At 24.3% G+C, this 26,343-nt stretch overlaps 1 protein-coding gene across 1 annotated transcript; it reads right to left on the bottom strand.

Moving 5' to 3' along the window:
• Positions 1-3,135: 3,135 nt before the first annotated feature.
• On the bottom strand, positions 3,136-5,650 carry LOC145844062 (uncharacterized). The gene is made up of 3 exons (XM_082951400.1): positions 4,832-5,650; positions 4,423-4,576; positions 3,136-3,829 (listed from the first exon to the last, which is right to left on the bottom strand). The coding sequence occupies exons 1-2, from the start codon at positions 5,628-5,630 to the stop codon at positions 4,464-4,466; spliced, it is 912 nt and encodes a 303-aa protein (XP_082807526.1). The 5' UTR covers positions 5,631-5,650; the 3' UTR covers positions 3,136-3,829; positions 4,423-4,463.
• Positions 5,651-26,343: the final 20,693 nt, after the last annotated feature.

The raw sequence follows: 26,343 nt of genomic DNA, 5'->3' as shown, positions 1-26,343 counted from the left end.
AAATTAAATAGTATAAAATAAACTAAGTTAATGCGATTAAAAAAAGTATACATGTAATTAGAAAAAAAGAAACATTTACTATGTAGTAATCTTATATTTTATACTAGTGTACTTTTATTTTCTGCTAAAGTTTTAGATTAAAGGAATGTTTTAACTGACTTTCCAAACTTGTAAGTTTTGAATAATTGCTACGTTTAAAAAATGAAATATTTCTAGATTTATTAGTTTTCCAAGCCACTTAAACTACCGTTGCCAGCAAAAGTTTGAAATATAGATAAATTTGATTTGTAATACGAATCGGACTGAATTCATACAGCGGAAATTTTCACACCGGTAGAATTCAAAAGGTTACGTCGCTGCTACATTTGTACAAGTATAACAGCTATTATAAAAACAGCTCAGCGGAGCTATTTTTAGATTTTTGTAAAGCTCGTACTTTTGGCGCTGTTGAGAAGTTAGTCTTACAACATATTTAATGTTGAAAGTAATAATAAAGAAGGTATATTTTGTAAAGTTTTAACCAGCTGTGAATAAATATTACTAAAATATTATCAAATATATATGACTCATTATATATTTTGTTGAAGAAAATAAAATTTTAGTCGATTAAGAATCAGTTTTATTTATTCCATTTATAAATAGGTATAGTTACAATAACATTAAACTCTAGCTTTGTTTTTAATATAAGATTAAAGTACTAAACTTAAAAAATAACAAATCTTATGTTTTTTAAAGCTCCCCACATATTCATAAATAAATTCCTTTACTCGTTTTTAACTATGTACTTTACTTTTAGGCTGATAAACAAAAATTACACATATGGTAGCCCAATAAAAAAAAATTTAACAAGCAGTGTTGGAAAAAAAATTATTGCTAGTTTTTTCATGCAAATCAGTTTTAACGCAAATTATTTTTATACTGTATTGTCGATGTTACAGACAGGTTTAACGTACTTAGCAACGAAAGCATTTTTAATGCTTGTGTAAACAACGGCTTATTTTTGGTTATATATTTTCTCAAAAACCTGAGTGTAAACGTGTGTTGTTTGTACTGCAGCATAAACACCTATAATCCTTTTATAGTAAGACATGCCTCTGGGCTGTTTAATATGTGAAACTTCATCATATAGTAATAAAGACTACCAATTCCCGCCAAAAGCAATTAAAAACACATTTCAAATAGTAGTCGAAATAATTTCTCTGAACAGTTTGTAAAAAAAAAACGTTTTTTTTTTGTAAATTAAACTATAATGAATTTACTAAACGAATTATGAAAACTACTTAAACGAAGCAAAGTAAAAAAGTACATTAAATACTGTACTAATAATAATATTTCTTGTTTGAATTAAAAGGACAAATATTTATCAGTTAAATTTTCTTTTTTGTGTTTTCTAAGTTTAAAGACATATAAATCATTAACACATTACGTTTGTCTTTGATATTAATTGATTTCATTGTTAGAAACTAAAATTTGCAAAAATAAAACTAAATAAACATCAACATAAAAAAATCTAAATAAATTCTAGAATTTTTTTTTATTTAGGTGGACAAGCCTTTTCGCGCCCGGGCAAATATTTATAAAATAAATTTTGACAGTTTTGTGAATTTTGTAAAACTTGGTAAGGTATGTAAATTATGTCTAGTTATTTATTGTTAAAAAAAAAATTTTTTTGTACATTTTTGCACTTTATTGACACTAAAATTAAAAAAAAATTATTATGAATTAGTTCCATTATTAATTGTAGCTAACAAAACTATTTTTGTAGAGTTAAGTATCTGTTTAAAAGAAACCAAAAAAAACTATAAAACAATATAACAAAATAAACACTTCTACGAGTGATTTATTTTTAATTATTCTAAGTTGCTTCAAACTAATTTGTAAATTTAAAATCTTTTTCAGATGACGTTGTATGTTTTATTTAACTTTATTATTTTTTACATTAGACTCAGTTCGTTTAAAAACGTTTGTTCTTCTAGTTTATTCGTGACTGTTTAAATACATACAAACGTTTACTACTAATGTATTTCTAAAGTAAAACTCATGATAAAGATTTTACAGATCATAGAAAATTATGTTCTTCAAACTAACTTTTCATTGAATAAAAATTCGGGTAAATATGAAAACAAGTAAGCGAGCTTATAAAAAATATTATGGTGGACATTTTGATGGCAACCAAAATTTTGTACAATACTTTTTAACTTTTTTTAAATAAACTCGTTGTTTATTATGGTTCAATATAACTTTATCATTTTTTTTCAATTTGAAATCAGTATTTTATACTTAAAAGTATATTCAAATAATTAAAATTAGTCTTTTTATGAATATGAAAAACTTTGGAATATAAACCTGGTACTGTGTAATTTATAAACGTTTGTTTTCAACTAAAATTTTTCTAAGTAATTTAAGCTAAGTATACAAAACTAATAAGTAATTATGAAATTTATCTGTAAATCTGAAAATAAATTTTACGCGAAAATACTCACTGATGCTTAATATTGTTTGTTGAAGATAAACTTGTCAATCAGGAATTTTTAGTTACTAAAAGTTTGCTTTTTGTTGCCTAGTTAAAAAGTATACTTATATACTATACGAAATATTTTGTCTTATATCATATTTTTAATCTTTATGACCACTGTAAGTTTTATAAAATATTTTTGTCTAGTTCTAGATTTTTACTTACTAGTTTTAGCCTTAGAAAACTAGCTTTAGTTTAGAAACTTTTCTTTGGTGTAGAAAATATAAGTACCTACATAAATATGTCAAAGTTTAACTAAACAATAACAATTGAAAATTATTATTTGTAAAAAGAACTTTTTAAAGAAAAAAATCAGCAGTTTGATAGGAATTAAACATGTTTAAACTTGAAATTAGCTTTTATTTGTTTTTAACTATTTACTCCTATACTACTTTAGGTTTAATTTATACATACATAAAACAGAGTTTAAAAGTACTAATTATTCTACTTATATTGTATATCATTATTTAAAGAATTCTTAGAAATAAAAAAATTAGTAACATACAACTAAGCTTTTAAACAAAACATACAGCTTTGTATTAAATTTTTGTTTTATTTCGTTTAAAAAAAATGTATGAAAAGTTTTCAAGGATAATAAATAAACATTAAATACAGTTTAAATGCATACATATTAGTTTTAGATACTCATATACAGAACTATTAATTTGAAAAACATATACAAACACTTGAGTAATAGATTTATATTCATTTAAATGCAAAAAATATTTTTAAATATGTATTGTTTGGCAAAAAAAAATAATATAAGTTAAATGAGTCTTATATATTACATTTTTTTCAATTTAGTTTCAATTTAAACTATATGAGTTATTAAAGGCAATATTTTTAAGAGTTTATTTAATGGACGTCTAAATATAACATAAAAAAGGCAAGCAAAATACAAAACAAAAAGAAAAACAATAACAACAACAGTTAATTATACCAGTGTAAACTAAATTTTACAACTATTTTAAAACAAAATGTTTTATGAATATGTAAAAATTTTACTGATTTATAAAACGTTTTCAAGTTTTTGTTTTAGGTAATACTGTATAAAAGTGAAAAAAAAACATATATAGTCATTTGTGCTGTAAATAGCAGCTGATTATACGCCTTTATAGTTTTTATTATAGTCAGCAAAAAGTATCTACTGAAGTTAACTTCTAAGTTTATGCGGCAATGTTTCTCTTTTTGTGACTGCGATTCTCATATGAATCTATAACATTCATATTTTAAATATGCGCCATTGAACTTTCTTGAAAAATATCACAGGACGAGTAAAAGATGAAATCCTCTGATTAAAACCAGAACAAGCATCTGTAGAAAATTACAGTTGTCAGTTTTTATTTTAAAAATACTAAACTAGTTTAACATAGTATTGCATACATATTAATAACATTGTGCAAATATAAATATTTAACTTTAATATTTGTAGAACAATTGGCATACCGCTTCTGATAAAAATCAAAGTGAGTTACTTTATGCAATAATTGTTCGCTTAACTGGCCCGTAAGAATACGTCTCTTCTAATCAATTAGTTCCGTTTGACATGCACTTGATATTTTGAACGAATTAACTTAGTCACTACCACACGGCGTAGTAAAATTAGTATTACAATAAAGACTGTGAAGTTAGCCTTGATCGAAAACTTGCCAATGTAGAAATAAGTGGACAAGAGCCATTCTAAAAAGGGTCCTCGACCGCATTTACCCCGAAAACAAGCTACTAAATGTTTTGTACCATCACAACGCTTAGTTGTTGCTAGCTACATGTTTACTTAACGACGTGCGTAAACACTTTTCAATAAATGCTTTTAAAAGTTGTAATTAATTACCTACTTTCTTAATTTTACAGTAAACCATGTTGTAAATCTAGCTAAAGTGCTTTACAGTGTAATTATTAACAATAACCTTAAAATTTCACAGCATTTTGGTATGTTGTACGTTTGTTTTTATTGATTAGATTGAACTTCATCATCGTATGATCTTGGTGCTATTTTTAAGTTTTCAGCACTCTTTTTTGCGCTACCTTCAAACTCTAGTCGTCGACGTGTTGGCAGCATTTCTAGTTATTTTTTTAAACTTAAACATAAGATACGTAAAAAAAAGTTTGCTTAGAATAATTTTTTTTTATAAAATTCAAGTATACAATTCATATTTATTTCTCATGTATCATTATATTTATTACAATTTTTTTTAAATCTAATACTTTAATTTTACAAAAATTAATTTTAATTGTAAAAACTTTTAAATCTAGTACAAAAATGCTTTTACAAAAAATTAACAAACACAAGTAAAATATAAAGTTGTGTAAAAATACCTGTAATTAGCTTTTGTTGGTTTTTCCGACTTTTTGTTGCAAGTTTTGGAGATATTTTTCTCGGTGTCTTCAATACTTTTGCATGATTTTTTAACTTTTTTGGAGTTTTTCCTTTATATTGGAGATTAGGCTTACTGGTTGTTTCAACTAAAGACACTGTGGACTTTTTAACAGTTTTTAGTAGCATAGGTAGCGTTGTTTGGTATTGAACCTTTTTGCCTGGCAAAGGAAAAAACTCGTCAAGAAAATTTAGCTTGGCTCGACTTAGTTTAAGTTGTGAAGTTTTATTATCAATAACTTTTGGAATTTTTATATCAGAAAAGTCTAAACGACGTGCAGCTGATTTAACACTTTTTAGGTTTGTTGACCTAGGTAGATTCATCTCTCTACGTTTTCTCTTTCTTGGTGTTTGTGGTACTTTGACGCTTTCGGTTTTACAGTCAAGAGGTCTGACATTTGAATTTTGGTAAACTTGAGGAAGCCGTTGTTTGTAATAAAAGTATGGAATGTTTTCATTTTCCATCTTTTTCCACTGAAAGTTTTTGGCAAAATTTACAAGGCCATTAGGGTTAACCTTTGAATTGTCATCTACCTCAGGTACAAGAGGTCCGTTTTTAGCATCAAAATTCCATGTACGCTGGAATCTTTTTCTATCAGCTGTTTGTACTTCTTCCTTAAGTTTTTCCACGGCAAGCTGATCAGCTTGCCCAAAAAGACACCTACATAATCGGTTGTTAACCTCTACGGGTGAAGTCTTTTGCTTAAAGAAGGATCTGCCATTTTCTGGTGGTGGAACCATTTTTATTTGTTTATGATATAAAGTCTGTAACAAAAATTAAAGTCAAAGAAAACTATTATATTTTCAAACTGTGTTTATGCACTATTTAAGTATTAAACTTAACATACTTTTAAAAACTTTTATGAATAGTTTTAACTCTGACAAACATTTTTACACTAAATAAATATAACTTCTAAACTATAAAACAAATGAAAAACATAAACTATAGAAATTGTTACTATTACAACAGAATAGTTATAACATGTAGTGATTTGCCTGAGCGCCAACTTTTAAAACTCAAAGGGCATAGCTGAAAATTAACATTTGAAAGCTTACTACAAATTGCTGTTAAAGAAGAAGTTCAAACGGCATAAAGGCAAAACAAATTAGAAAAAAAGCAGCACTATTTTGCCTTTTCTACTCCTCTTCGCTTACTATTATTCTCTCGTTTGCTCTGTTTTCTCTCATATTTTTACTACGTTGCATAGTGGTTATTTTTTGTATTGCGCGCCCACTTTTATTACAATAAAATTTTAATCAGCTCTTACACACCCACTAGTGAGTAAAAGTGATACACGCCTAAGCTTGACCAGTTAACTTATTTTAATTACTTTCATAAACAACAAAGCTAAGCTATATTTTGTTGGTTTGTAAAAATGTATATATTTAAGTTATTAAGTTGAATTTTTCAGTAAAAAACCTGTTAAACAGTAAAATAATTAAAAATATGTTAAAGCCGTCTCTATATGTTTTTATGGTAAAAGACACAACAAGGATATAACACTTTTTATAACGTTACTCGCAATTTTTTTGTTACATATATCCGTTGAACTTGAGCGCTTTTTTAGATAAAGTCACCTCTCGAAATCTACGCAATCGTTTGGTTACGCACTCTCGTTTAGTTACGAATTTAAAATTCTTTAAAAATAAAAAATAATATTCAAACCCCCCCCCCCCCCCTAAAATCTACGAAAGCAACAAAAAGCCTTTTGTTTAGTTACGCACTTTTGCTGTGGAAACAATGTGCGTAGAATCGCGAGAGGTGACTGTATTGAATTTTTTTTGGTACCTACAATAAAAATAACTCCGTTTGTGATGTTGATTCTTTTATTTTTTTGATATTGCGTTTTTGATAACAATAATTTGTATTGTTTTTTTTACCGGCATTAACCTGTTGAATAAGTTCTAAGCACAATACTAAAAGTATTTACTATAAAGAAGTATACATATGTTTACATATTTAGTATTTTTAATTAAACTTTGTTTAATTTAAACAACGCTGTAGTTTACTTAAAATTTTAGCTAATTTTAATGAGGAAAAACTATATTTTGTGTATAAAAATTATTTTAGGTAGATTACAGTAGTTTCATCTTTTCATACAATACTTAATAAAAATAGAACTATATATGTTTAACTTTTTTTAAGTCAATAACTTTTTTTCTTAATTCAAAATTTTTTATATTAATTTTAAAAGAAAATTTAACGAATTTAGTTTGTTTGTTAAGTATCAACGAATAGAGTTTTACTATACATTACAAAGCAAACATATTATAAAGTATACATAAAGTTGAACTTGTATAGTTGTAAAATGCAGTTAAAACACGGTTTATCATACCACATTACATAATTTTGAAAACTAAACTAATAGAAGAAATAAACTAATTGAAATTAATTTTCAGATCAAACAAATTTCGATCAAGTATTAAAATTTGAATCAAATACTTTTTTATAAAGTATTTATATCTTTAAAAAGTAAAAACATTTATTAAATGTATTAAAAAATTTGATCAAAGTATTAATGTTAGTCCCTCCTATAAACATTAATCAATAAATAAAAACGTTTAAAAGATATATCTGACATTAAAATAATTTTTTTTGTAAACACTTCGGAATACACTAACATATAAAGAATTTCTAATTACTGAGGTACAAAAACTAACTGGTTTCATGTAGTCTTGTATCTATAAAGCATAGACTTATTAGAGAAAACTAAATCTTTTTATCACTTGTTTTCGTAATAACTAGCTTTTAATATATGAGTAAATTTACAAGCAAATACGAGAATATTTAAATAAATTGAAAAAAAAAAGAATTAAATAACTTTTTAATATTCTGTATACTTTGTAAACTTATTAAATATAAAAATACAATAAAGCACGATAGTAAAAAAACATTTAAATATATTAAAAATGTAATTTTAAGTGTGTTTAAAAACTTTTTTGATATATAATTTATTTTTGGTTTTTTTAATGTTTTTTTTTTTGATATTTCATAGAATAATTTGTATTTATTTTGATAAATCATTCAGCACTGAAACACTACAAAAATTAATAAGCTTTGTTTGAAAAAGCTAGATAGTTTATTAGTTTCGAAAAGTATTTAAAAATTAACCATAAAAAAACTAGTTTTTTTTTTTCTACTATTTAATAAAACATTAAGCATTGCAGAAAATTTTTGTTACTAGATTCTCAAAAATACAAACAAGAGTCAAGTAGACCACTCACTTTTCTATAAAAAGCAAAAACCAAAGTTATTGTTTAGTAGATTTTTTCAGATATTTCTTCTGACTTTACTTGTCCTGGACAAGACCTTAAAAAGTATCCGTGGTGTACGAATCAATAACCGAAAGATTCTTCGTGCAACAGTCATATAACCAAATTTTTGAGCGTTTTTTATTGTTCAATAAACTAAACTAATAACATCTTATTTACGTAGCTTATTTATCAACCTTTTAAATATATTGTTTATTGAACGACAAAAAAATATGCTCAAAAAGTTTGGCCCAATGACCTGGTGTACAAAAAACTTTTCGGTTATTGAGTCATATACCAGAACAGTTTAACGTCATGCCCAGGACACTTAAATTTTAAAAAACTTTTAAAACAAAACAACTTAATTTTTTTCATCATATACTTTTTAGGATAACAAAAACTATTTTGTTTAATAGAATTAAAAATAAAAAGTTAAACTCAGTTTTAAAAAAAAGTATAATTAATTTTGTAGTTCTCGAAAACTTTTAAGTAATACTAAGTCCTAGAATCATCTAAAACTATTACGGTTTTTTAAAGGTATTTTTGACATAATAAAAAAATCATAATGATACAAAAGATTATATGCAAAACTGTTATAGTAAAAGTCATTATGAAAAGTCGATTGCAGCTTTATTATGTGACCACTTGCCCATTTCAGACAGAAAATACGTGCCTCGTTATTTTTACTCGCCAGCAATATTTTCATACAGTCTTTTTTTATTAGTTTATTTATTTATTAAATTTAAAGACTATCTATTTACAAATTTTGCTACAGTATATTATTTTTAAAATCTGAATTTTTAAATTGTTTCAAGACTAAAACTGAAGTAAACTACTTTTTCTAGCAGTAGAAATGATTTTTTTTCGAAGAAAAAGTTTTTCTATAATCAAATGTATTTTGAATTAAAAATTTCTTGTTTTTACAGTGTTTGAAGTCTCACTAAATATCTAAATATGCTTAAGATTTTAAAAATAACTGTTAGAAGTTTTGTTTAAAAATAAAACTGTAGTACAGCTTTACATGACTAAATTAATGTCTTAAAGTCATTGACCTCAAAGTTTTACGCTTTGTGACTTTTCTTATCCTACTTATAACCTTATTAATGGCTTTTTAATCTTGAAGTTATGTCAAATTTAAATAAATCTATCACAAAGTCTGTGGCTTACATTTGAAGAACATTGGTTTGATATAGTTTAATTTTTTAAAATAATATTTTAGTGATAAAACCGAAAAAAGCATACTTAAATGCTTTCAAATTATTTATACAGCCATTGTATTTACCATAACTCATAACTTAATAAAAATTAAACTATCTTTTTTTTAAGAAGATATTAAGTTTGAAGCTATTTGAAAATAATTTAGTTTTGTATGCTTTAAATATTCAAGAAAGTTAGTTTTTACTAAAAACATTTTAAATATTTTTGCTCTTAAAAATATTCAACTAGAAAATTTATAAATGATCTAAAAATTTTACATCCTCTAATTTAAAAAAAAATTGGTGTCATTTAAGTTTTACGGTGTAAAGTTTTTCAATAGTTAGCTCTTAAAAATGAACGTAATTTACTCAAAGACTTTATTAAAAATAAAAAAATTATAGATTTGCAAAAACAAAGGTAAAAAAGTCCTATAACTAAACTTTGTAAAACCTTCATTATGCAGCTAAAAACTAGTTTTAAATGTTTAAAAAGCTTACTTTTTCTAATTAAACCAACTTACTTTATTACAGCGATTTAAAAAAAACGGTAAAATATTTTTATACAGAATAAATTTATAATATTTAATACTGTAACTAAATAAGAACAATTTTTTTTTATCATTGCTTTACTTTTAACTTTCAACTTATTAAGTAAAAAATATTTTTTTTATTTGTGTATTCTATACAAAAATCAGAGTTCACAAATGAGGGTAAATTTAGTTAGGTTGGCAACAAGTAACAAATGGATAAAAAAAGGGGAGGTTTAAGTTAGTGGGCTACTTTTTTGCATTTATGTTATAAAAACCAAGCTTACAATTCCTGAAGTGAAATGGAAAAGAAAACGATGCTGAAACATTATGTTCCTTCAATCAGTTGTTAAAAATTGTAAGCTTCTACTTTAAATTAAAGATGGGTTTTGTATTATAAAAGATATACCAACATAATTAGGTTTAAAACTGTTTGTGAAGTTTTTTAAATTTTTTAAATCTCTTTTTACAATTTAAAATCAAAGCCTTGCTTACTTTTTATGGATTTTCAAAGTAGCTAAATTTTTTTTAAGTAATCTAAATTTAAAGTATTGTCTTTTATTCTAATTGTTCATGCTTTTCTAATAATTAAGTATTTAGGTAATTTGCATAAAAAACGATTTTTCAGTGCATATAACATAGTTTATAAAATTAATATTAGATATGTTTTGTTTTATGTTCTAAATATTTTTAATTTCTATTTTTAATATAATTAAAGCACTTTCATAGTAGTTGTTACAATTTTACTTCTTATGTACTGAAGTTGAACTTTAAAATTAATTTTTAACATTAATTAAAAGTAAAATAATAATAACATAACTACTAAAAACCAAGTTAAAATAATTGTGAAAATATGCACTTCAAATATTCAACTAAAAGAAAATTTGTTATTGGGGGCAATATCAATTTTTTATTTTAGTCTAAAAAGAGGCGATTTAGTTAATGAGCTAAGGAAAAAATCCTTTATCACTTTTGATTGTTGGCATTTTAAATTTAAGCTCTTAGAGAAAAAGTCTAACAACTTTCTCTATAAAATTATATTATACTTATCGATTTGCGTAGTTTAACAACATTTTTTGATGAAAACTCTTTAACGGTTCTAGAAGTTAAAAGTATAAGTCTTTAAAAGAGTTCTTTAATTGAGTAGTTACATTATATCACAAAGCATATGTAATAACTTTTTAAGCTTTTTTAGTTTATCTCTAAACTGTGTACTAAAACAGTTTAGTTAGATGTAGCAAATCTAAATAAGGCTCGAGTTATAAAAATCACAATTTCAAAATTTTAGGAGTTTGTTACTTTTTTGAAAAGTAAAAATTAAAATTATGTATAAAAAGAGTAAAAAACTAGTTTTAAATTATATAAACATAAAGTTTAGAAAACATCAAAGGCTAAATAAATGAGCTTAGTTTAAACAGCTTTAATAGAAATTCATAATACTTTTTAGAAAACTATTTAATAATAGTTTAAACAATACATAAGTTTATTATGCAGCACTATAACAAAATAGTATTTAAATAAAAATCATTTTGCCGATAAAACGTTATACAAAGTTTTGAGAATAGTAATAAAAAGTAAGCATTACTTGGTGGATTTAAGGTTTTTTTTCCAAAATTTATACATCACATTGTTAAAATATTGTCCAAATGATAATGCTTTATGCCCAAAAAAGGCTATTTAAGCTGTAGCCAACTTCTACTTGTTAAGTTAGTGAAGTAACTAAAGGTGTTTTGTGAAAAAACCATGTTAACAATTGTTAAGTTCTTCAACGATGTAACTTTAAAAATTTAATTTGTATAAATATTAGTAATGAATTGGTGTCGTAGTATTATGCTAATGTTTTATACATTTTTAATAGATTAAAGTTTATAGTAAAACAATAACGATCTTTTTATAAAAAACTACCAATGAGTAAAAACTAAAGTAGTGTACACAGAAAACTATAAACACCTTGTTCTTCATATTTTATTTGACTTTTTAAACTCAATTTTCATAGAGAGCAGATTAAAATAAGCTGACTGAAAATAGAGAATAACAAATATGTTTTTACGTTCAAGCTAACTTTGCTTACTCATAATGACCCTTCACTTGACTTTTACATGGTTTTCTAATGTGTCATTCAAATATCGAAAATCTGTTAGTTTGCGTTTTGAAACCCAATTTATTTATCCGAGATAAAAAAGTTTTACAAACATTTTGTATAAACTTTGATTCAAGTTTAAAAAAAAACACAGTTTTGAGGATCACCTAATGCTTTAGGTGTGAAACAGTTATAACCTGTTGTTTTTTCATTTGCAATAAATATAAACTAAAACATATATAGAAATTATAACAGGTTGTATACAACGTATTAGTTGTACATAATTAGTTTTTTTTTTATTGTTAACTGTTTAGACAAACCTATTTTTTCGTATATATTTTTTTTTCTTGCTGTATTTAGCACACATGCAAATTTAATGAAATATAGTACAGTGCTACATTCCTTTTTTTAGGACAAAATCTTTAAATTTAAATTTTCTTATGATAAAATTACTAGAAAAGTTATATTATATTGTTTTTTGAACGAAAAATAAACGCTCAAAAGTTTGGTCTAAGGACCCGGTGTACGAAAAAACCTTTCGGATATTGAGTCATACACCAGGATACTGTTTAATGTCATGTCCAGGATAATTTCAAATAAATTAAAAAAGCTACGCTGTTATTCATAATTGTTTGTAAGCATTAGAACAGTACTTACTCAAACAGATATATAGATTAAATTAACTAAAGTAATTATTTTTATGTACTAGTATTAAACACTGTTTTTTATTAATTTCAACAAAAAAGAAGAACATTACAACAACTTTTTTTTTTAACAAAACTAAAAACTTTATTGACAACAAATAAATTTATTTTGCTTATGTTTTACTTGATTTTACTGGAAACAAAGGTTTCATTAAAAACTAGATATAGTATAAATATGTTTAATTGTATGTGTTTACGGTCAAAAGTTTTATAGTTTATACAAACAATGCGAAAATTTTAAGTAGCAAACATTGAAATGAGAAAACTAATACATTTTTGCATCGATGTTTTTTCTTTACTTTTTCTAAATAAATATTGTTTTTTTGTTTACTTTTATTTATAGTCATAAAAATAAGGATATTTCATACATTTAAATACAAGCATTACGAAAATCTTTAGCTTTGTTTTGAAAACATTATAAAAAAAAAACTTAATAACTTGTTTGTGTGTTTTATTGTAATAATTAACTTAATTTGAGTTTTACTAAAAATCTGTAAAAGGTTTATGATTAACTAGTATTTGAGCTGATTAAGGATATGTTTACTAGTAATGAGATAGTAAAAAAAATATTCTGTGTAAGTATGACAGCTGCATAATTTTTGTGAAGTTGCCTTTTAAAACTAAACTCTTTTAGTTATCTTAAAAAATTAACTTAAAGTTTAACTTTGTTTAAGTATTTTGATAAAAACGTATTTAGTATTTTATTAAGAGTTTTCTATTGATAAAATGTTATTCGTATTTTTTCTGAGATAACAATTATGTAACTGAGATAATAACAAAAGATAAGAGTGTTTTCTGCTTTCAATGGCGTTCATCATTGAACTGCTTTAACCTTTGTTGATTTTAAACTATAGCAAGTTGACTTAATTTTTTTTTTTTTTGAAAACGGTTGACTATTTTTTATAACAGAGATCAAGTTACAATTGTACTTTATAATTGTAAAGTTTTTGTACGGTTCTTGTGAATAGACTCAAAAAAGGTCAACGGCAAACTTATTTGTAATGTTGAGGTTAGATGGTTACTTCCTATGCACTTGACTAGAAACCATCTGTTACTTTATAACACGTGAAAAAGACGCTACAACTTTTGACATGCATGGGAACGAGTTGTTTGCATTCAGCACCGATATTTTTGTGAGAAAACATAAACACAATGTTTTCTTTTTTCTTTGCTTTTTTTTGCTCCATTTTTCATTGTTATTACAAGATACCTTAGTTATTCTTTCAAATATTCTAATTAAAGTATACAATACATTAACTAAGTAGTCTTGATAAGTTGTCTAACTTCTTTTGTAAATACTAATATTAAAGAATTTTAAATGGTATGAATATTAAACAACTGTTTTACCAACTTTTAATCTTTTAGTTATGTAATGAACAAAAAATGTAAAAAATAATATAATTAGTTTTTTAAGAGAAATTTGTTTATTAGCGCTTCATACTAGCACATATGTTAGTTTTACCCACGCTTCTAGATTAATTGGACTATTTAAGTTCATATCCTCCATATAACTGTTCAAAATATAGGTTTAATCGTTTGCTAATAAAAGATCCTAGTGAAATAACTTCACTGGAATATAAATAAATTTTGTTATAATAATTTTGTTTGTTTGAATATAAATAAATGAATTTGTTTTTATCCTCTATATATTAATTTTATCTAGAGGAATATTTTAGCTTGTTTTAGACTACCACAGTAAATATATTGCTTTTTTTATCATATTAGGTGCTAAACGAATGAGTCTATTGCTTTTTTCAATTAGACTTTCTAATGATGACAAATTATAAGTAAATAAAAGCTGTAGATGTATTCACTCGCTCAACACTATCTAGCTAGTTTGTAAAATCCCAAAAAAAGCTCAACCATGAATAATACCCAATCTACTATTTTACTTAAAATATGTGTTTAGTAAACAGCCACAAATTTGGTCACAAAATTACTTAATTTTATCAATTTAATATAATACATCTATAAAAAATAAAAGAAAACTTGACATTTTTTGGTACAATGGAACTTAAGCTGTACTATAGAGGTATAGTAAAGAATATCATGTTTGTGATTATGATTAAAGCTCATGTTAGCAGAATTTTAAAAAGTAATAACAAAAAGCCAAGTGACAATAATATGCCAATGAATTATACTACTGTCGGTAATTTTGTTTTAATAAAAAAAAAATTAACTTAAAAGGAGCACTATACTTTACATTAACAATATAAAATAGAAGATAAACTATCAAAAACAACAAACATACTAATGATACAAAATAAAGAAAAATATAATAAAATAAGTTATGAAAAAACTAACTATACATCAAAATAAAAAAAAGTCTATAACTTGACATGAAAAGAATAAACAGAAACTGAAAACTACCCTGAAGCTCGAAAATATCATTACATTAAATTAAATTTAATAAGTTGTTCGTTGAGAAATGTTTAAAATAGCAAACAACAGAAAAACTTTAATTTCTTATTAATAATAAAAGTTTCTATAATTATTTAATGCAAAGTCACTTAGAGATTTATTTGTCAAAAGTGTATTTTACAAAGGAGAGACAGCACGTAATGTATTTAAAAAAAAAGGAAAACGTTTACCTGTAAACCTTGTCAAAAATTCAGTATTACTTAACTTTATAGTTTTAAATGGTGTGCTTGAGGTGAGCTTTAAGTTCAGGTCTAAAAAAATAAAGAAGGGGAACCTAGGTTAGACATTTTAACTGTATCAAGTAGAAACAGCGCTTTTTACTATTATTTTCTATGATTAAAACAAAACCTAATGTGCTGTGTAATTATCAGGGACGTCGCGTGGGGTCAAGCATTTATAGCAGATGCACCATCAATAAAACAAAAAAATATACATAACATTAAAAAACTATTAGAATATTATTTTCTAAATTAGCTTTTGTTTACCAGCAATTTTTTGTGATTGTAGTATTATGATCTAACTAAACCAGTTAAAAAACAAATTGAGAGTTTTTTATGTACTTTTAAATTTTCCACTCATCGCCACTGTAGTTATAATAAAAATTTCACGAATCAGCTTTATGAGCATTTTATTACAGTTAAACGTTTTAAATTTTTTTGAAAAATTGTTACTAAGAAAAAAAGACTAAAACAGTCTTTAAAAATGTATAATTTTATTATTTATGCTTTCTAATTTAAATGTTTTTCTTGAACAATTTTTCTTGCTTTTTGATTAAAAAAAATACTTACTTCGTTTATTAATGTAAATTTAAACTATAATTACGTTTCAAAAATCAGAAATATGTATTTTGGTGTAAAGAATTATTCTTAATGTTTAACAAAAATGTATATTATAGTCTGATTAAAGACAACAGATGTTTTCAATTAAGGAGTTAAAACAAGTAGTTTCAATTGTAAAACTTGGAACTAAAATTGCTTCATGTACACTGCATTTTGGCTAATTTGTTTTTAAAACAATATAAAACTATGCAGTATAGAGATGTTTTTCTTAATTTGCAACTATCTATATATGTTTTAAAAATTTAAACACTCAATTATGAACCTGTATAAAACTATTTTTATCAACTCTAATATAAATGTTTATTAATCTACTTTAGATTTTATATTGTTTGCTTTTTCATGTCATAAATTTATATCATTAAGGTTTCACAAAATTTCATAGTATTAGCAGCTTAAATGATAAAAACGTAAATTTTTTTGAGTACAATTACTATAGAACGTTTTCAGTTAAATCTATTATTGAGTGTAAGTGGCTCAATATTTAGCTATGATTTTATTACAGGTCGAAATTATCCTAGACAAAACCAAAACACTAAAGTTTGAAAAAGGTGATCTTAGTATAATTACACATAAAAAGTTCAATAGGGAGCAAAAGTTGCTTATTAACAGCTAAATTGAAAACGTTATTATTTAAAAACAGAACAGAAGGACTAGTAAAAAAGGTCGGTTATAAAAAAGTATCCTTAGAAAGATAACGTAAAATTTAGTTTTAAACGAAAATGTTGAGGTTTTAAGCTTGTAAATGAAAATTTTAGTTTATTGAACGACAGAAAAACGCTTAAAATATTTGGTTTTAGAACCTTTGAAGAGCAAGAAGAACCTTTTGGTAATCGAATAGTGGTGGTTAGATTGGTGTTTAAATTAATTTAAAAATTCACAAAAATAATAAAAGTGTTATGTTAATTACATATGCAGGTATTTTGTTTAGCTTTAAAACTAATCACTATCATAATCGCAAATTTTAATATTTTAAGTTATAATCAACTAGTTTAGTTGTTTAGTATTTACAATATCTAGTTCTGGTAAACAACAACTTTCAATATTTATAAAATTTCATTTAAAAAAAAACAACATTAAAGTTTGTTAGCGTTTAAAGTACCACATGTTGCAATGTTGTAATTCTTACAGTTAAAACTGTTTGTTCAAATACTTTGTCTTTATAACTTAATTGTTTTATTATATAATGGCATTATATTTTTTAAAACTAAACAAAATAGTTGTCTCTCTTATAATACAGTCGTTATAATCATGTTCAAGGCTTGTATTTATATACATTTTAGCAAGGTTGTTTTCATTTTATTTATTGTTTATTTTAGGCTTAATTTTCTGATAACATTATACCTATGAACGAATAAATAGTATAAATGTTTCTACACTTGTAAAAAAGTATGTTATTTTTAAATAGCTTAAGTAGTTGATACATTGAAAAAAATTACGTTATGAAAGTATGAAAGCTTAACTTCTATTTAATAACTAATTAAACATGATTTTTAATTTTTACAATGCTTACAACTAAACATTAACAGTGTTAGAATTTACTAAATTTAGCACTTCTATTTAATTTTTTAAGCGTTACTCTCTATCATTTTTACTTAAGTCTTTACAAAAATTAAGTTAAGCTGAAAAGACACATCAATCTTGAAAATAACTGAATAATTAGATATTTCTGATTAATAATATAAAAATTTCGGTAGAAAAACACGTATAATCGTCATTTTTAATTATCTAAATACTAAGTTAAGAAACAATTTATTATCAAAAAAATCTTTTTTATGTCCAATTATAGTTTAGGGTTAAAATAGTCTATTTACTGTCCTGGGCAAGATTTTAAACTGTATCCAAGTAGTATACGACTCGATAACCGAAAAGTTTTTTCGTACATTAGATCCTTGGACCAATTTTTTTTTTGAGCGCGCTTTTTGACGTTCAATAAATTTTATTATTTCAAAACAAACATTTAATTTCTATTTCAACTTTCAAGTTTATTACTTAATGCGTTCACGTAACACTGTTTAAAAGTTTATACCATAAAAAATTTCGAATTAAGTATTTAAATGTTTTACTAAAACATTCGAATACAACATTAAGATTTAAAATTTGAGCAACTTTACTTTTTATGTTTTTAAATTTAGGGACAAATTTGCAACTAACGTCAAAACAGTAACTTAACATTTACCGAATACTAGTTAGTAAAAGTTCTGATTGTCACTTAAGAGTAAGATTAGCAAAAATTAGCTCATGCTAGAGATATTTTATACAGATCCAAAAATATTCATATTAATCTCATTCGTTTCGCTTTAAGCTATGTAAAAACATTTACGCATTTATTGTTTTATAGGTCAAGGCTATAACTGTTACTTTAACTTTGTGATTTAATATTACAATTTCTTTAACTCTAACCGACTTTAAACCAAAACCATTAAGTAGTATAAACTTTTAAAAATTCAAATAACTAGAGTTAAAGTGCTAATTGTAAAAAATAAATTTTAACAAAATAATTGTCAAGGCACAGACTGAATATATTGCTAAAAATTTTGACCTTTTTGTATTTAATTTTATAAGTATTTAATTAAATTTTGAAAAAAAAATTATACACTAAATACACAAACAAAACAGTTTAAAAGTTTAATCTACCCTGTTGTGATTTTGGTTTTTTTTTTTTGAGTTTAAGCGTGAAAGCAAAATTCAATAGCTTGTTGTAAAAAAGAAAAAGTTTGTCGAACACGATAATGAGATCGACGCCCAAAAATGTTGGTCAAATGATCTGGTGTGTAAAAAGACTTTTCGGTCATCGAGTTACACACCAATTATTTACTTTAACTATGTGGTACAGTAAAGTAAAATAAAAGTATACTTTAACATTAAAAACTTGTACTTTCATAAAAGTATAATACATAAGAAGAGAAATATATATTGAAAGAGAAACAGAACACGATATGACACTTAACTTAGAATAAGTTATCATGAAAACATAAATGGTTTTAAAGCGGTAGAATTATTTCACTTAAAATAATAAACACTTAAGCCTATTAAAAAGTTTTTAATAAGAAGATTTATGTCCAACCAGTATACATTTGTTTTTTACACTTATTACAAACTTTTAAGTATATAACTAATAATACATTTCTATACCTATACTAAACATCCAATTAAAAAAAGAAAAACCACATAAACAAACACAAAGAAATACTTTAAGTTTCTCCACATAAAGAAAATAAATACTGTGAGATTATATTCTAACAGTAATTTAACAAATTAATTAACTATTCAACATCTTAGAAGCAACTACATCAAAAACTTTGTAAAAGTACATCAACAATTTAAATACTTTTTTTTTTAATAATTAGTAACAGATTAGGTATTATCAAAACATAATAGTGCTCACTACAACCTAGACAGGATCAATTTTATCACAACCATATTAACAAATTTAATAAGAAAATATCCTTAAGTGCAGTAACTACTAGAAAAATTTTAGAATATATAAAAATAAGATCTCTATTGAGCCTATCTACACTTTATTCATTCAATAAAGATATCTCAAATCGACATGGTCTTTTTAAAGTAACACCGATCTTTTAAGCCATTAGGAATATTAGTCCACAGTTTACTACCCTGATAAGCTAAATATTTATGTAAGTATTTAATATATCTCGGTAAGAAAATATTCTATAAGAAAATCTTAATCGATGGTTTTTTACTTTATCTGCATTTTAAAATAATACTTAATAATAAATGCTATACTTTAAATTCAAGTTCATACATAGAGACACCTAGCTAATAGCTAAACAAATTTTCAACAATTTATATTATTTTTGTTATTTTTAAGCTCCTTTACTTTTTTGTAATGAATACATCCAAGAGCTTTATTGATAGTACAAACTTAATACCTTACTTTTATAAATAAAGGTTTATGTATTTTATCTTTCCTTATGCAAAATACTTTAAATAAGTTTAAACTTATTTTTTATTCTTTTGAATGTAAAACTAAAACTCCTGTCACTATTAACAATTTGTGTCGAATAATTTATAGATTTTTACTTTGAAGCTAAAACCGAAGTATAGCTATAAATATCAGCATAAGTTTTTTTGATTAAAATATTAAAAAATTTATTAATTGTGTTAAGCATCATTTTCTACCGAGCTATATAATTAGTAAACTAACCTAGTCTTACTAAATAAACAAAACAGTTATAAATTTCTTAAATAATTGTGTGCCTGTGATGGATAAGTTAAGTTAAGTTTAAGTATCTTAGTTTATTTTAGTTTAAAAGTACTAATGTTGTACTTAGTTATTAAATAAGGTAGGGCTTGGTAATGTTTAATCTTTTACAAGAATAAGTTATATTAGTTGCATCAAAACGTAAGATAAAATAACTCGCGGAACAAGCATAAATTTTATTTAAACCGTTTTAGCTACTGTACTAATAATTATTTTAAAACTTAAATAAGCATTAATTTAATCTTTCTATTTATTTTACTCCAGTTTACTTAGTTTTTCCAGAATTTTGAATTAAAAAAACAAAACTTAAAAAATTTAAGGATAAAAACTAAATAATAAAAAAAATGATAAACAGTTGTACATGATAGTATAATAATTCAGGTTACACTAAACGAATTCTATTATTTTATTAAGTACAAATTTTCTATTGACTTATTTTTATTTTAATGCTAAAATACTTATAGAGTTTTAAAACACGTTTTATTGGAAATTTTACTGCTAGATTGTAAGGTTTTATATAGATAAATATGCTTTTTACTTGTTAAAAAAGGCAACTCAACTTGTTAGTAGTGTCTTTAACAGATGCTTATAAGTAGCAAATAAAATTGTTTTCATTTAATCAAACATGAGTGTAAACCAGTATTAGTTTAATAGAATAGTTTGAAATGGAATACTATTTTAGAAGCACACTTTTAATGTGTAAGGTCGACAATCATTAAATTGTAGAAATTGTATTAAGTTGAGTTATTTGGAATTTTTAATTTTTAATTGAAATTGTTAATCACGTTTTGTAGAAAAAAATTAAAGCGCATCACGACAATAAATGGGTCTCTATGATAGGTCTAAACAACTCTTAGCCTGCTTAAAAAGTAATCATTTACACTTACTAATACATGTACTTGAATTATTTGACTTTTTTTATTTTTCAGTAAGCACTAAGCAGTATAAGTGATAGTATACCATTTAATACTAGTTAAGAGCTTTTAGTAGAAAATTTTGGAAATAAAACTACAGCATATACTTGTGTGAAAAAGTATAAAAGTTACTGCGAAAAAAGTAATAGTAAACATGTTTAAAAATGAATTTTTTGCTTTAATTTTTATACTTACAATTAAGATTTTTGAAGTTAACATCCAATACTTGGTCACATACCTTTTGAAAATTATCCAAACTTAAAGTTTTTTCAAAAAGTAAGTTTATATCCTAAATCTTAAACAATAATACTTTACAACTAACTCTAAAATACAACCTATATTTTTCTCAACTTATGTCTTATCTTAAACTGTTTAACCTAACTCAAAACAATATCTGTGAAAAAGTTTACACCAATAAAAACGTATCTTTCGTTTAAATTAATTGGTTTGAAAAAGTAAACTTATAGTTCTTCCATTTTTCTGAACCAAAAGTGTAAACTTTTGTGTATTTAAAAAGAATCCTAATTTATATTTTGTTTGAGTAAAACTAAACTTTTATTACGCATAATTAATCTTTTTTACAATATATTTACCAAAAATCAAGTTTTTCCAGCTTAACTTTATTTTCTCGAAATAAATTTTAGAACTACAACATATTCTACTTTATCTTACTTCTTATCAATCATAAGTACGAAACTATAAAATTAAACAACTAAATATAACTGCATAACAAAATCAGCTGTGCAAATAGTATAAATTTCAATATTTTTTTTTGTAATAGTACTTTTAAACATATAAAAGTTAAGTTAAACAATGTTTTATTGTATTTACTTAAATAGAGTTGGCAACTCAATTTAAATAAACAGATACTACTTATTAAATATTTTGTTTACATTTTAGTCTAAGCTTTTCGGCACAATCTTTGTGCCTTTTTTGAAAAATCAAAGGAATATAAAAATACATACTAAATAATAAATAATAAACTTAAAAACTTTGTTTGAGATAATATAACGTTTAAAATTAAAGTTAAAGTAAAGTACATAACTCAACGTCTTTAAAAAAAAAATTAAATAAATAAAATTGATTAACAACTAGTTAAAAGCGTTGCTTTACTATTTGATGAAATTTGAGTTTTTAACTTATGTTTCTGCTTTTCGAATTATAACAATTCTAGGCTGTAAAGTTTGCTGTGCTTGCATCGTTTCAAAACTATAGTATCTGAGTTTTGGCCGTCTTGACAGAATAAGTCTGAGTAGTTTATTGAGTATTCTATAAAAATTTATAAAAGACACTTTTTTTTCTGAATAGGAAAAACACAACCATAAGCGTCTGTAATAAATAGATTACGTTATAAAATTAGATCAAAATATTAGCTAGTGTTGCTGGAGAATAACCGGTAAAAACCTATTATATTTACAAAAATATAAGTTTGTGTTTTTTAACACAAACATTGTTTTAAGTTTATTAAAATGATATCTTATGTAAAAAGCGATTAAATAAAATTTGGAAAAGATGCAAACACCAAAAAAAAAATTCTGCTTGCAACCTGTAACTAAAGTTTAGGGAAAAATGTTTGAAATCTTTTGTGCAAGAAGTTGGTAATCGCCGTAGCAGATGCACACCGCAGAAAATCTGTTGCACTTATTTTTAGCTACCACTATACAACTGCACTTTTGCAACTTACACTTTTATAGTTTCATCAAACAGATGCCAATAAAATAGAGTTTTATCTTATTAATTGCAATAAAAGTTTGTCATTAAAAGTTTCTATTCTTATCTATTATCTTCCTTTATTTTAGATAAACTTAAACATAAAATATAACTTACGTTAGTTTTGATAGTAATAAGAATGTTTAATATAAATACTTAGATATATTTATGTGTCTTAAAATTAAAACTTATTAAAAGTATGATATGTTTCAAGATAACTAAAAATTTTTTTGAACACATGAACTAATACGTTTCAAGCTAAGTTTTTTTTCTAAATTATCAAAATAGCAACTATAATTGTTTACCTAAACGTATTAAGTTTATGTATATTATCATTGATCAGTATTAGTTTAAATTTAAATGTAGGGCTACATCAGCGTTTATATCTGGGTTTTCAAAAATTGTCAATGACTGTATTTTAAGTTCTAACTGTTCAAAAATAAAGGTTTAATCGTTTGCTAACAAAAGATCCTAGTGAAATAACATCACTGGAATATAAATAAAGATAATTGTACAGTTATCTTCCTTTATTTTACCAGCATATGTTTCTGTGTGTTAACGAATCAACACACTTCAACTGGGTTCTGTAAAAAATAGTTAATATCATGAAAGAATAGAAGCATAGAATAAAGTAGGTGTATACATGTTTTCATTAAAATAAAATTATTTCTACAGATAATATTTAATAATAGGTAAAATACTTAATATTAAATCCGACTGTTATAAATTTATATAATATTTGTAATTATTAAGTCTAAAATAAGTAAAGTAAACTTTGTAAAACTGTGTATTTTAGTTTACTTTACTTATTTTAGAACATAGTGTAATAAAATATTTATAGAGATAGCTTTCAAAATTTCATTTACAAAACATTTTTTATACAAAATTTTGAGATATTTCACTTATTGTTTCTTTACTATTTTTTGTAATTTAAAAAACTAGTTGAAGGATTTTTGTTTTAAAAAATATATACATTTGTTTTGCAATTAAATTTTCATGTAAAAACAAGTATTTAGATTCTTAAGCTTAAGAATCCTATCATTTTGTTTTAGTTTGATGATAGTTCAAAAAACAAGACACACAAATTCAATAGACAAGATACATTTCGAGCTGTTCTAATCAGTTGAATAGAAAGCTTTCATTTCACAATATTATAAAGTAATCATAAAGTAATCAAAAGAGTAATAAAAAAAAGTAATTAGCAGATATTCAATAGTTGATTAAACTTAATTACAAACAGTAGACCTATAATTAAAACACAAGTTAACAAAATGAAACTAATATAACTTATAAAACTTAAAGTATTGAGAAATTAAAGATTCAGTATAGTCAAAATATTTTTCTTATATATAAAAGGTTTTCTTACTGTTGTAAAAATAGCTTCCAGATTAGTTTTGAAAAACATTATTATTTTTTTGACTTTTTCAAAACTGTTTTAGTTATAAATATTTGCAAACGTTTGGCTACTTATTAAATTATCTGCTTTAGACAAACCTTTCGTTAAGAAGTTTTAACTTTAACCATTATAATTAATTTATCTTCTGAGCGATAAAATTTTTGTAAGGCAAGCTATATAGGATGGACGACAAGACAATTAAGAAAAAAATATAAAAAGACCATGTACCAACGAGTATTGAGAATTTTTGTAACTCAGATAAATAAATTATACCATTTAAAGTCACAATTATTTACACCTGTAAATAAGTTAATTTTGAAAGATTTATTGTTTATATTAGATAGCTTTCATTGATTTATTTAACTACTTACTTGAACCAAAATACCAAGTACGTTTAAATCAGTATAAATATAAATTAAACTTTTTCTGCTGAGCTAATTACCCTTTTAGAGAAAAAAATTGTAGTCTTAGGTGTGTTGTACGCGAAACTGTAAACACTGTATTTTAAAATCATAGTTAAAGAAAGTAAAGAAACTTTTGCAATCAAAAAATGTTTATTCAAACTTATAATTTCAATGATAAATTTTTAAAATTTTATTACAATACAATGTTTCACTCGTTTAAAAAAAACGAGATCTTCAGTTGTTTAAAATCTTATTCAAATAAAATAATTCTATTTGAATAAGATTTTAAACAACTGAAGATCTCGTTTTTTTTTAAACGAGTGAAACATTGTATTGTAATAAAATTTTAAAAATTTATCATTGAATCATTCTCCTTTTTAAGTCGAGAACTTTGATTGCAACCTTTAAAGCAAAAAGTACGCAAACTTATAATTTAAGTAATGTCTTTAAAAGAGAAAGTAATTTGTTTTACTAGTAATAAAAAGTAATTATACATATATTGTTTATTGAACGATAAAAAAAGCGCTCAAAAAGTTTGGTCTAAGGACCTGGTGTACAAAGGAACCTTTCGGTTATAGAGTCGTACACCACATGCTTATAAAGTTTCTTATGAGCTATTACACATTTTTTTTTTATCATTTAAATATTTAAATTTTTATTAATAAAACAATCAGTTAAACGAAAAGAAAATGAAAGAAAACAGAACTAAACGAAAATTAACTGAATTTTGTGTTTAATAATGTACTATGAATCTTGTTTAGTAACATAAGAACTAAAAACTATGTATAACTTTAAATTAACTTTTTAAAGAAGATAAACAACACTAATATTGAATAATTAAATGATAAATAATTGATATAATAATAGTTGAATGATATATTCAAATATATTGAATAAGGGCTATATTTAAGTAAATTAATATGTCTGAATTGGAAATAAAAAGTATCATTGAAAACTGCAAAGTTAGTAAAGCAACAAAGGAAAGTTTGATACAACTAGGAAGAAAAAATGATGCAAAATTTCAATCAATGGAAAAAGAAATCCATAACTTGAAAAGTCAGTATGAAACTAAAATCAAGGAACTTGAAATCAGTATCCAGAATACACAAAAAACTCATGAGGAGGTGTACAAGAAACAAACTACAGAAAAGTCTCTTGATCACAAAATCAGTTCACTAAATGAAAGTTTTATGAAATTTAAAACAGAGTTCTGCAAAAAGTTTGATAATTTTTAAAAGAAACTTTCAATGTATGCAGAAGCATCAACAAACTCCTTTCAAAAACAACCAGACTTTATCAGTAACATTGACAGTAAATTGTCACTAGTAACACATCAAATAAATGCTGAAACTGAAAGAAAATTGAAAGAAAAAAAAGCTTTAAATGTCATTGTATTTAATATTCACGAAAACATTAGCAATACATCAGTTTATACGGTAGAAAATGCAAAAAATGACCTCAATAAAATACAAAGTTCTCTAGGTTCCAACAAGATAGCTGAAACTGAATTAAGTACATTATACCGTATTGGTAAATACAACTGCAATAAAACGAGACCAATAATTTTGAAACTACTGACACAATCTAGCAGAAAACGACTATTGAGTCTAAGAAACCTTAAAATACAGCATATGGGAAAACAAATTAGTATCTACATTAATATGGATCAAACAAAATCAGAGATGGAACATTTTAGAAATTTGATATTTGAACTAAAACAAAAACAAGCAGAAGCTGAATGTAAAAATTTGAACATAAGATACGTTATAAAACAAAACAAAGTAGTTGA

The sequence above is a fragment of the Thalia democratica genome, chromosome 9 (assembly GCF_965202585.1).
Source record: "Thalia democratica chromosome 9, ktThaDemo2.hap1.1, whole genome shotgun sequence".
NCBI lineage: Eukaryota > Metazoa > Chordata > Thaliacea > Salpida > Salpidae > Thalia > Thalia democratica.
This window is presented reverse-complemented; position numbering and strand designations above follow the sequence as displayed.

Coding starts and splice junctions, on each gene's coding strand:
- LOC145844062 (XM_082951400.1), bottom strand. CDS start 5,630: ATGGTTCCACCACCAGAAAATGGCAGATCCTTCTTTAAGCAAAAGACT. Junction 4,577..4,831: donor CCAACAAAAGCTAATTACAG/GTATTTTTACAC, acceptor AAAAATAACTAG/AAATGCTGCCAACACGTCGA.